Source organism: Colias eurytheme, chromosome 25 (assembly GCF_061535395.1).
Source record: "Colias eurytheme isolate Ceu_HAF_F1 chromosome 25, ilColEury1 Martin Lab GWU primary, whole genome shotgun sequence".
NCBI lineage: Eukaryota > Metazoa > Arthropoda > Insecta > Lepidoptera > Pieridae > Colias > Colias eurytheme.
The window spans coordinates 8,352,545-8,366,023 of NC_143004.1; the positions used below are offsets into that span (position 1 = coordinate 8,352,545).

A 13,479-nucleotide genomic window follows, 5' to 3' on the forward strand; every position below is an offset into this window, starting at 1 on the left:
TTCTTACTGTACTCCTCAAAACGACTTCACCGATTCTCATGAAATTTTGTGTAGGTCGGGGAATCGGCTTATATCTATTTTTCATACCTCTATCTTTAGTCTATACTATATATTAATATTATAAGGAGAGTTTGTTTGAACGCGCTAATCTCAGAAACTATTGGTCCGACTTGAAAACTTTCGGTGTAGGCTATAAGCTAATATACCTATAGGTAGCTTCACGCTACACACACTAAGACCAACATAGGAGCGGAGCACTGCGGGTAAAACCGCTTGGCACAGCTAGTAAATAATAAGAGTACAACCACCAACTATGTAGTTCAATTATATTTTTGTAAAGAAAGTGTAAAGAACTTTATCATCTATTGTATCTATTTATATATTAAAATGAATAAATGGCTCACTTGATCACAAATTATTTATCTATCACACATCAGAAATTATCGCTAAATTTTATCATCCCGGCTCTTCACAAGGTTTCCAACAGCGGCATAGATTTCTTATTTATTTCAGCGCAATTTTATTTTCACAGCAGTCTCTGATGAGACTACAAAATTTTTATATCTTCATTATTTAATAACTATCAACATGCGTGCTCTAATACTTGTATTTGTTATAAGGTAAGTAAATAGCGATTTATAATTTTATTTCATTGTTAAAATTAAAGTGTGAAATCCGTGAAATTAATATTATTAAAAATTTAGTTAAACGAAAGGCGAAATAAAGTATCAAATAGATGAACAATTAAATGGAAATTGTAAAGACATTAGCATAATTTTAAGCTTTTTTAATTATTGAGTCGCATCTATACCAAACGAAAGTTTCGAAGTCTTAGCGTAGGTAAGCTACACCGTAATAACTAATTCATAAAAATATTTTCCTCACCTGCTAATAATATTCATTCATAAGTTTTCGTTCACTAAGTATATTATTTTAAACCATTAAACATAGTCGAATAACGAGCATAAAAATCTAAGATATCAGATAATTATCCTTCTTTAATACCATACCTGCTTAATTACAAATAATCAACTGCTTTATAGAAAAACGAAAACAGAAAAAAGCCGGTCTTAAAAAAATAATTTATTTCATATCCTATACACTGAACCACACCACGACGTTTCAACTGTGAAGAAAAACATGTTAAAGAAATCAACATGCCATATAAATAATATAATCTATGAATAAATAAATGTTTGAGATTGTTAAACCTATAATGCTCCCATCGGTGAAAGAAAACAAATTAAGAAAACCAAAATAATGTTCTAAATCAAATAGATGGACAATTAAATGGAAATTGTAAAGACATTATAGTCCTTTTCATTTAGGATGATTCCTGTGACACTTCATCGTGTTCTGAATTACGTATTTTATGTTTAAAAAGTAAAAATAATTTTAGTGCATAATATTTTTATTTTATGGCGGCATTATAACCAAAAATATAAAAATGAAACATCTTAAGCTTATAAATCAAAAACAGTATTGTTTAGTTTAATATTATGAAAAATAAAATAAAATAACACAAAAATATAATACCTACGCAATTCGTGTACATGAAATGGATCGTTGAAAAATCATAGAGTTGGAAAATCATATAATCGGCGCCCATCTTGTGATCGTTTGTCAATCGAGTCAATCGTCTGTACGAGTACGTCAGCCTTGTATACAAGTTGCATTTTTATATTGATACTTTACGTGGTATTCTGTTATTTTTACTAATTGTTATTGTTGACTTTTTGTTGCTGTTGTTTGCTAAGCTTCCTTAGTTAATTGTTGGCGAAATGCCGAAAAAACTAATTTTGGTACTTTATTCAAATCGATTTCATTTCCATATAGAATATTATCGATTATCGGAAAAAATTGATACGATTTCAGTAACCGACATCTCTACACGTGTCAAAAATCGTTGTGTCACAGAAATCATCTTAGGTGGAAAGGACTATAGTTGTATAGGGCGTATTCAGAAAGAAAGCTTGAAACTTATAAGCACTTATCGGCGCTTGTCATGTTCATATATTTTCCTGTCAGTGCTGTCAACCCGCGCAGGAAAATATATGAACATGACAAGCGCTTATAAGTTTCAAGCTTTCTCTCTGAATACTCCCATACGTAGTATATTATTATTAGTCTGTGACATTAGCATAATTTTAAGCTTTTTTAATTATTGAGTCGCATCTACCAAACGAAAGTTTCGAAGACACTTTAATAACTAATTCATAAAAATATTTTCCTCACCTGCTAATAATATTCATTCATAAGTTTTCGTTCACTAAGTATATTATTTTAAACCATTAAACATAGTCGAATAACGAGCATAAAAATCTAAGATATCAGATAATTATCCTTCTTTAATACCATACCTGCTTAATTACAAATAATCAACTGCTTTATAGAAAAACGAAAACAGAAAAAAGCCGGTCTTAAAAAAATAATTTATTTCATATCCTATACACTGAACCACACCACGACGTTTCAACTGTGAAGAAAAACATGTTAAAGAAATCAACATGCCATATAAATAATATAATCTATGAATAAATAAATGTTTGAGATTGTTAAACCTATAATGCTCCCATCGGTGAAAGAAAACAAATTAAGAAAACCAAATGTTCTTCTAAATCGCTCTTTACCAGCTTGCTGGATCATAGTCTTTTAAACCTTTATTTCTCCGTAACCTTCATTACTTTATAATATAATATTTTCTAATACGTCTGTTATTGCCTCTAATTGTCTCTTGGTTCGGTTTCAGCGCGCTGACACTGACATGTTCAGCGAAGAAGTTCCCGGCGGGCTTCAAGTTCGGAGCGGCCACAGCGTCCTACCAGGTTGAGGGTGCTTGGAACGTGAGCGGTGAGTCCACAGCTTTATGTTACGTCATAAAAAAAGTTGACAGATTTTTCCCGCGTATTGTGGATCGATTTTCAAATTTTTCAAAAAAAAAATTTAACTTGATGTTTTTCGTGCTTTTATTATTACGAACTGATTATGAATTTACCCAGAATTGCAATGGTTTTAGAACATCTATTATGTATTAATTTTAACAAATGAGTGTTCATACAACATGAAGTGAACTTTGAAATCTACATTTTATGATTTTGTATGTACAGTTATGGTAAGTGTAAATATAAAAATTAAAATTTAATCAACCATCAATCCAGTTGATTATTTCTGATTTAACTGTGAATACAGTGATTTAATTTTCCTACATATTAGTCTCACACATTTCTGTAAACTTTCACCAAAACCAGTTCGGTAGAAAAAAAGATATACCAAATTAATTTTTTATGTACTTAATTACTAATTATAATTGTATTGAATTTGATATTTTTGATTTTATGGCATTCAAATCTTAATCTTAATACTATCTTATATCTTATAATACTATTATAAAGGCGAAAGTTTGTATGGATGTTTGGATGTATGGATGCATGGATGTATGGATGTATGGATGTTTGTTACTCTTTCACGTAAAACCTACTGAACCGATTACAATGAAATTTAGCACACATATAGAGGGTAACTTAGATTAACACATAGGATAGGTTTTATCCCGGAAATCCCACGGGAACGGGAACTATGCGGGTTTTCCTTTGAAAACGCGGGCGAAGCCGCGGGCAGAAATCTAGTACTCTATAAATATAAAATTATGTTATCTATGTACATTCAATATTTAATATTTATAATTGTCTCGTTATGATAACAAATGTGAAACTAATTACGCTTAAAATATATTACATTAGGACAAAGATAATTATAAGTAAAATTTCCGCCTATTTACTTGTTCATATATATATTCAAAGCTACACTATATTACATTATTTATATTTTATATAATGTATTTATTATTGATTGAATCAGAGCGGGAATCGCACAGTGTCTCTCTCTCTAGGGATAGTCAAACTATTTATAGGTACTACCAAAATAATAAATACGAATGTGTTTAATCAAGTTTAAGTTTATTTCAACGAAAATCTTTCGAACGTTAGCATTTTATCATTTAAAGTAATAATAATAAAAATTAAAAATATATTGTTCATTTATCGTCATTATCTAAATTATAACATTACAATAGAGTTATCTTATATTATAACTAACTAGCTTACCGCCCGCGGCTTCGCCCGCTTTGTCTAAAATTTAATAAATTATAATTATTATACTAAAACCTTCCTCTTGAATCACTCTATCTATTAAAAAAACCGCATCAAAATCCGTTGCGTAGTTTCAAAGATTTAAGCATACAAAGGGACATACGGAAATAGGGACAGAGAAAGCACCGAACTTTGCCACACCCTCGCATGTGAACTTCAATATACAAGCATACATATTATAGATCAGATAACTGCATACTTTAATATTTTTGCGATAAAAGCACGTCAAAATACAATACCCAAAGAGATAAAGAAGAATCTATATGATTCTGTCTTATCATTCTGTTTATATAATTATGTCTAGATAAACGCCCGCTGCTTCGCCCGCCTTTTCAAAGGAAAACCCGCATAGTTCCCGTCCTATGGGATTTCCGGGATAAAATCTATCATCCAAGTTAATCCAAGTTACCCTCTATATGTGTGCTAAATTTCATTGTAATCGGTTCAGTAGTATTTGCGTGAAAGAGTAACAAACACACAAACACACACACATCCTCACAAACTTTCGCATTTATAATTATTATAATTTTCATATATTTTTCATAATACGTCTGCTGATTTTATTGGCCATTTAGGGATTATATTAGTATTAAGCTCGGAAATAAGAAGGAACTTCCAATCGATTTAGCTATTTATTAAGCTATTGCATAGCTTATATCTCGGACTTTAAGCGCGGCGACCGAATGTTAAAAATTCCGTAACGAAAAAACCTAACACCCCCCACTCCAACCGGCACAGCGATGCGATGCTATGCAATAGCTTTACCGCGGCAGTCCTCGAGTGCCACACGTATTTCTTTTTCTATATTATTACTAGCTGCCCCCCGCGGTTTTGGCCGCGTTGGTTCACTCCTATTTCTCTTAGCGTGATGATAGCCTATACTTATAGCCTTATTATTATACTTTAATTAAATATTCTTTATTGTACATAATATACGAAACATAAATAAGATATATATACTATAATTAGATACAATGAAAACACACGGCACATACGTACTAAAAGGCGGCCTTATTGCTCAAAAGCAACCTCTTCCAGGCAACCCTGATTGGTACGAAATGATGAATACTTTTATTTATTTGTCAGATAAAACCCCAAGCATATGGGATGCATTCACTCACAACAACCCAGAGTTGATAGCAAATGGGGCCAACGGAGACATTGCCTGCGACTCCTACCACCTCTGGGAGACCGACGTTCAACTGGCTAAGGATTTGGGACTGCACTTTTATAGGTAAATTTCAGATCGACTAGATACTAGCTTTATTAATAACTTACCTATCAATATTTTGTAGATATATAGTTTTAAATTTAATGTAAGTAGGTATAGAAAGGCCAGATAATATGACAGATTTTTGGTGCTAAATCTTCTTATATATAAAAATGAATCGCAAAATGTGTTGGTAAGCGCATAACTCGAGAACGGCTGAACCGATTTCGATAGTTCTTTTTTTATTATATTCCTTGAAGTACGAGGATGGTTTTTATGTAGAGAAAACGTAAATATGTACCACGGGTGAAGCCGGGGCGGACCGCTAGTAGGTAATATGTCATCATTATATTGATACCTTAAAAATATCTCGAATGAGAAAAGAAAGGGTGAAGTAATTTCCTAATATTAAAATATTTTTATTATTAAAGATTTTCCTTATCATGGACACGTCTCCTGCCCAACGGTTTTGCCAATAAAATAAGCGAAGATGGTGCCCGATACTACAATAATCTGATCGACGGTTTGTTAGCGAACGGCATAGAACCCATGGTCACTCTCTACCATTGGGACTTACCACAGAACTTGCAGGATCTAGGTAATAAGACAGACATAGATACAAACAAAAACACATAGGAAATAGAGACAATGATATAAAATTAAATAACAAAACAGTAATATAATATTAGTAGTTAACTAATGCATTAAAGAAGTTGTGTATCCTAGATAAAATTAAATTAACAAAAACAATCGACACAGAATACATATAATAATATCTATAATGGATACTCTACACAATTGGTAGCGATGGGCGAGTAGAAGCAATCACGATAGTGAAGACGTAGAGGGTCTAAATGTCTATGATCAGCCCTCATTGTAGATGTTTTTTTATAATCGCCTTAATGGCGTCAAACATCAGCGATCATTTGTTGGGCCAACGCTATCCATTGTGTAGAGGGTCCATCATACTATACTTAATCGATCAGCTAAACATACGTGAAATGTATCTATTTATAGTTTTCTATTTTTTTGCATATTTAAACTTAAAAATATTCCTTGCAGGTGGCATGACCAACCCTCTCATAGCGGAATGGTTTGGAGCCTATTCCCGTGTGGCCTATACCTTATTTGGTGATAGAGTCAAAACCTGGTCAACCTTCAACGAACCTATTTCAATCTGTGACCTAACTTACGAAACCGGTGCTATTGCTCCGGGAGTATATAGCCCAGGGATAGGCAGTTATATATGCGCTAAGAATCTGATCATGGCCCATGCGACGTCGTATAGGATTTATGATGAGGAATTCAGAGCGAAGTACAATGGTAAGTTAAGGATATAAAGAAATTTGTGTAAGTGAATTAATGAAATGAAATTATGAAGAAAGAAAGAAATTTGTTCGTCATTTTTATTTAATCATTGTCAATAGCCATTACATAGCTTTTGGCACCTGTTACACCTAAATATATTATGTCGTGTAATTTATTGTTAGGTCTGCTTTTTATTGATGGATTGAATTTAATAGTTGTCTATAATATGAAATACGACAAAACCAGATTTAAGAGAACGGCCGCGCTTAAAGTTAAACCCTGTCTTAAGTTTTTTGTGGTAAGACAATTACGTCTAACAGGCGCCAAAGAATTAGCCAACTCATCACTGTTAAAAATTTTCGAACTTGTTGTAAATCGCAAAAAATCGCTAAAAATGGTAAATTGCAAAATTATGAATTCTAGGTAAAGTCGGAATCGTCAACAACCACGTGTGGTACATGCCATACTCTTCTGAATATGAAGACCTTACTTATATCACGCAACAACTTGTAAGTATTTGTCAAAAATAACAAAATTAAATCTAAAAAAAATAATACATTTTAGTTATAACTCTAACCACTTTGGTTTACTTTTGAATATTTCTAAAGTAAGTAATTCTATTATAATCATCTTTATTTTTGTTTGGAGTCGGATAATTTGAAAACAGTAATCCAACATTTACTTTTTACAATCGAAAAATTTTTTTACCCTTAGATATTTTCCCCGGATTGATGTAAAAATAGTAAAAACATGAAGTCATTTGAAAATATCGTATCATTGTTATTACGTAAATGTGCAACAGTAACCTGCCGCATTATTTAATTTAATAAAATGTTAGGGTTTACATACTATTTATTGTTAGTACAAACGAATAAAATACTAAAATATTTTTATGTATTTTATTTATGTATTCTAAACAGCTATAAACGCACCTCTTGCCCATTAACTTTTACTTCCACTGTTTTTCCTTGACCACCAGGTTGTCTTAGCGATAAGACCGCCTGTTGTGCTCAACTGTGTCTCTTTCTTTTATATATATTTGATTTTGTAATTTGTATGTCCTGGTGCACAATAAAGTATTTTTGTTTGTTTGTTTGTAAAATATACTGCAATATCCATTCAGGGTCTATTATACGCCCACCCGATATACTCAGCGGCGGGCGGGTGGCCGCCCAGTATTGAGGCTTTAGTCGCTAAGAACAGTGCGATGGGAGGATACGCTACGTCCAGGCTGCCTGGCTTCACTGCTGAAGAAATCGAATTTGTTAAAGGTACGTAAGTATTGAAAGATTTCCGTTTGCCCGTGGAATCCTTAGTACTTATAAATTTTTGAAATTTCCATGTAATTTTTTTCAAATTATAGTTATAGTTTAGACAAAAATAACAACTTTTTCCTGGCCGTATCCCGCTAGTTACTTACTTGATGTTTGAATGAATGAGTTTTGATTTTTGTATTGTCTTTTACACAGACATAATATATCTATGTCTATGGTCTTTTAGAAGTGAATACAACGTATAACTTACTAGCGGTCCGCCCCGGCTTCGCCCGTGGTACATATTTCGCAATAAAAGGTAGCCTATGTTCTTTCTCAGGGTCTAAAGATTGTCTGTGCCTTTCATCAAAATCGGTTAAGAAGTTTATGCGTGAAAACGATACATACATACATAATTACATAATTACAAACTTTTCCTCTTTATAATATTAGTACCTATAGATAAAACATTTTAGAAGAAAAGAAAGAAAAAATATTTATTTATATAATTATACAATTTTAGCTTATAGTATTCACACATTCATTTATTTATTTAAATTTACATACCTAATTAAATAATGTTTTACAACAATTTATTAAATAAATACGTTCCCAGGCACAGCTGACTACTACGGCATGAACTTCTACACCTCCCGCCTGGTGCGGCCCGCGAGCAACACCACGTTCTTCCTCTGGCCGAACGATGGGAACGCGGAGCTGAATGTGGAACTCGTTGTAGATGACAGCTGGGAGGCTGGGCTTGATTGGCTCGTGGTGAGTTATATATGTAATATATACACAACAACACAACATACAACACACAACACATGACACAATACTACAAACAAGAGTCAAGACACTACGATATATCATGCTTCACTAGCTTTTCGCCCGCGTTTTCGCAAAGATCCCGTTCCCGTGGGATTTCCGGGATAAAACCTATCTTATGTGTTAATACAAGCTACCCTCTATATGTGTGCTAAATTTCATTATAATCGGTTCAGTAGTTTATGCGCGTGAAAACCATACATACATACATACATACAAACCTTTCCTATATAATATTAGTATAGGTAGATTTTAACATCGAAATATGAGGATACTTACCAATAATAATTTACGAGAAAGTCTGAAAAATAAAGTAACTATGGATCAGTTAAAATTCATATTTCAATTATTTCATCAACACCGATGAAGTTATTTTATCTTTAGTTTTTCAACTAAAGATAAAATTAGTAATCACCCCAATTTTTCATCAGTTTGATGTTAGCGTGCTTCGTACCGGGTACCGTACAGATCTTATCACATGGGTTCCTATCTCTTATATGAAACATCCATACTAATACTAATATACTAATCCATACTAATATTATAAATGCGAAAGTAACTCTGTCTGTCTGTTTGTTACTCAATCACGCCTGAACTACTGAACCAATTTGCATGAAATTTGGTATAGAGATATTTTGATACCCGAGAATGGACATAGGATAGGTTTTATCCCGGAAATCCTACGGGAACGGGGTTTTCTCTGAAAACGCGGGCGAAGCCGCGGGCGGAAAGCTAGTTATCATATATTTTAACACAAGTTAACATTCCCAGAGCTATCCACCTGGTATTCGAGCGCAACTAAACCTAATCAAGGAGCAGTTCGGAGACTGGGAGATCATCATCACGGAGAACGGCTTCTCCACCGCCAGCGACGAGCTGGATGACGTCACACGCATACAGTACTACAGGGACCATTTGGAACAGGTATGTTAATGTTAATGTTACTGTTAATGTTAATGTTAATGTTAATGTTAATGTTAATTTTAATGTTAATGTTAATGTGTAACTAAATGTAAAATGTATGTGTGCAGGTGCTGCTAGCGATCACAGAGGATGATGTAAACGTGACCGGCTACACCGCGTGGTCGCTCCTTGACAACTTCGAGTGGAACAGTGGTTATACGTAAGTTCTAGCTGTATTTTTCCTTATTATATTTACCTTTACTTCCTTATTATATTTACCTTTACTTGTAATAATAATAATTATGTATAGATAAGTTATATCTTGATTAGCAGTCGTTTTTTTTTCTTGGATTGACCCCAATTATAAATTAACTAGCTTACCGCCCGCGGCTTCGCCCGCTTTGTCCAAAACTAATAAATTATATACTAAAACCTTCCTCTTGAAGCACTCTATCTATTCAAATAAACCGCATCATCCGTTGCGTAGTTTTATAGATTTAAGCATACAAAGGGACATAGGGAAATAGGGACAGAGAAAGCGACTTTGTTTTATACTATGTAGTGTTGATTACTACAGGCGAATTGTACTTTCCTTTACCAGAATTATATTTATTTCATTAAAAGTAATACTTTATCATATTTTCCCCAGATCTAGATTCGGCATAGTACGCGTGAACTTCTCGGACCCGCTTCGCTCGCGCGCGCCGCGCGCCTCCGCTCTCTACTACGCTGATGTTATCGAACATCACTCACTTTAAAAGTTAAAACATATGAAAAAATAAACTTGCGCTTTGAAATGAGATTAGACTGATTTTCTAATGTTATTATTTTTGTAATAATTATTTGCTCTTCATAAAAATTATTTAAAAGTAAAAAAATGTAATTCCGCAAAACTTTGCAAAATAACAATTTTACGTACAAAAATGTATAAACTTAGTATATTTTGTGATTGTATTGTGCCAAAAATATTTAATTGTTATAAATTTTACTATTGTTATTCACCATTTTGGAATACATATTTTTTATAAATAAAATGTTATTCATCATTCTCTAGTTTCATTTTTTTTATATTTAACGTAATAGTTTAAAGTTAAAGCTTAATAAATGTTTATTTTTAAACTAATCAAAAATATAGAGTGGACATAAAAAATTCGACATGTAACATCTGCCAATCTGCACTACTTGGTCAGAAACAGATAAATTAGCACATATTTATAGGAAATAACCTTGTTAAATGTATTGAATTTACTGTAATATTTCGACTGCTTTCGAGTATTTCATGTTGAGAAAGATGGAGCTTTTTATGAAGAAGATTAGGTATTTAAAAGCTTAAAATGAACAAATGCAGCAGTCGAAACAATCAGAATCTCGCTAAATATTATGAAAACATGCAGTTTTAAGTGTAACAAAATATAATTAAGACGAAGACACAAAACACTTCATATATTTTAGAAGTTGCTATAAATATTTTAACAGGCGTTTAAGTTTAATACTCTACATTTTAATATCTATACGAATAGGTAATAACTACATACTAATAATATAGACGCATGTGAAGTACCATCCTACATCATTGAGACATTATTTTAAGGAAAGTTCGTTTGGAAACGCGATTTGATATACCTAATTGTTAAATTGCATAAAACTAAAAATAGACAGAATACTATACCTATCAAATTGATAATATGTATATAGGAAATACATCTTAGTCATACAAAAACCGCAATTTATTGAAATGTAAGATAGTAACAAATGACTCGATTCTCGACATCGGAATACACAAGTATGATACAGTTTATATTTATATATCTGTTTAACTTACCATGTAAAGTTTGATATACAACGTGGATATCACAAAGCGACTACAGAAAATTTTTGTGAGCTTGGATAATATTATATTTTCTTGGAAAGTGAACTACTGAACCACTACAGAAAATAACAAAAATGAAATAATAATTTGGTTATGGGTCCGATCACCTAGCGTCAATACGGATTATTTTAGAGTCTGTGGATATGGCCAAATTCTCAAATAAATGCAGTCTTTCAGTGATAAACTATGAATGCAAGAGTATGACAAAGGTTTCGCATGCAGTATATAAAAATGAGCAATTTAAAAGATGATTGCTATGAAAATACAACACAATACAAATAAAATTTTATAAAGCTTGGTCAGAAAATATTCATATTCTATGCGAAAACACGTGTAAAAGTTATTTCAAGTTTTGTATTACGTAGAGATTAAATTATTATATATTCCGTTGTAAATATTGTAACCTAAGCTTAATCAAGCGTATAAAAACATAGCACTACTTAGAATTTTGAATACATTAAGGCGGGTGACCTATCTACCATCAAAGCGGATCCAAGATGAGGTCATACCTTGCTTTACCACGTAGATATCCTTTTTTATAAGTAACTCATTGCTCTAAGTACTCCATAAACAGGTTACTAGCAATAATTTCTAACTGATGTTCTTTATGATTTGTTTTTTTAACCAAAATATTATATGTCGGAAGCTTGTCCATCATTTACATCATATTTTTTTAAATCTACATAAGTTATTGTAGTAGGTAGGTACATCACATCACAACAAGGTAATAAAAACGATGGAAATTTTTGAGAAATAATTGGTCCTAGATGCTACTTCCTAACACACGCTTTAATCTTAGGAACTTATTTTTTATTACAACCAAGAATATTATGTTATTTATGCCACCAACCCCGACAAATCTTCAAAATAAAACGCCTAAATAACTCCTTATTGCATCAAATATCTTCATGTAAAATAAAAACTGGACCGATTTTCGTCTTTTTAACTGGCTTTAAAAAGCTAGGAGGTTCTTATTTCGACTGATTTATTATGAGTTTGCTACCTCAGTACTTTGCACTAGGTGAACCCATTCTGATGATTCCTGTTGGTCCCATTAAAATTTGTGAAGTTCCGAACATTTAATTTTAGTTTTTGCTAAAAAAATATTTTACATGTTGATCTCAAATAGTAGGTTTTAGCGATAGATTCATAGTAAAACATGGAAAAACATTGTATTGTCCCTCGAAGTTCCCACGAGCGCAAGGTCAGTAATTAGAAATGAATTAATATACTTCCGAGATATTGATACGATAAAATATACACAATACCCATGAATAGATGACATTTATTAATGTTCTTTGCAAATTAACTTATATTTCTTGGAAAACTAGAGCTGTAGAGGTCGAAGTATTGGCTACATAGAAATGTTCAATAAAAATATATAAGTATTATATTTCTATTTTTGGCTTATAAACCATTGGAATTTAAAATACTTACCCTTGATTGCCGTCCTGAGCCTTTAAAAATCATGTAAAGGGATCAACACCTAAATAGTAATTATATTACTGCAAATGCAATTAAAATAGTTTTTATTTTTTCTTTTAAAATACTTCGTATCCTATTACCAAAGCTTATAATAGCGTGAATGTTTCGTAGTCATTCAACCAAAAAACGCTGATCAGAATCTGGATAAACTTTTGCGATCGATTTACCAAAGAGGTTAATTTGTTTTGCAGGTACCACGATACTGAAGCCAAGAGCCAGAATTTTATTTTTATAGAATTTAAGTTAAATGAGTACATATATTAATAAGAACAATTTAAATTGATTTTGCCTGTATTAGATTTATCTCCCCTTCGATTAGGATGACTTAAAAATATTATAATTCCAAGAAAATATCTATATTAAAATAAGTCGGAAGTAAATTTAAAAATGTTATAAAAATGGACGAAGTTCGCAAAGAACTGGTTTATATAAAACTACTTGCACGCTCTGTGTTTTGTAGTTTGTGTAGGTGTG

General features: G+C 32.2%; 1 protein-coding gene across 1 annotated transcript; it reads left to right on the forward strand.

The window, feature by feature from the left end:
- Positions 1-588: 588 nt before the first annotated feature.
- Positions 589-10,465, forward strand: LOC149897799 (myrosinase 1-like). Its single transcript, XM_090116542.1, has 11 exons — positions 589-620; positions 2,750-2,850; positions 5,235-5,382; positions 5,790-5,956; positions 6,421-6,681; positions 7,090-7,175; positions 7,790-7,937; positions 8,536-8,693; positions 9,519-9,671; positions 9,779-9,870; positions 10,300-10,465. Exons 1-11 carry the CDS (start codon positions 589-591, stop codon positions 10,406-10,408), a joined length of 1,455 nt encoding a protein of 484 aa, XP_089972668.1. The 3' UTR covers positions 10,409-10,465.
- The last annotated feature ends 3,014 nt before the right edge of the window (positions 10,466-13,479 follow it).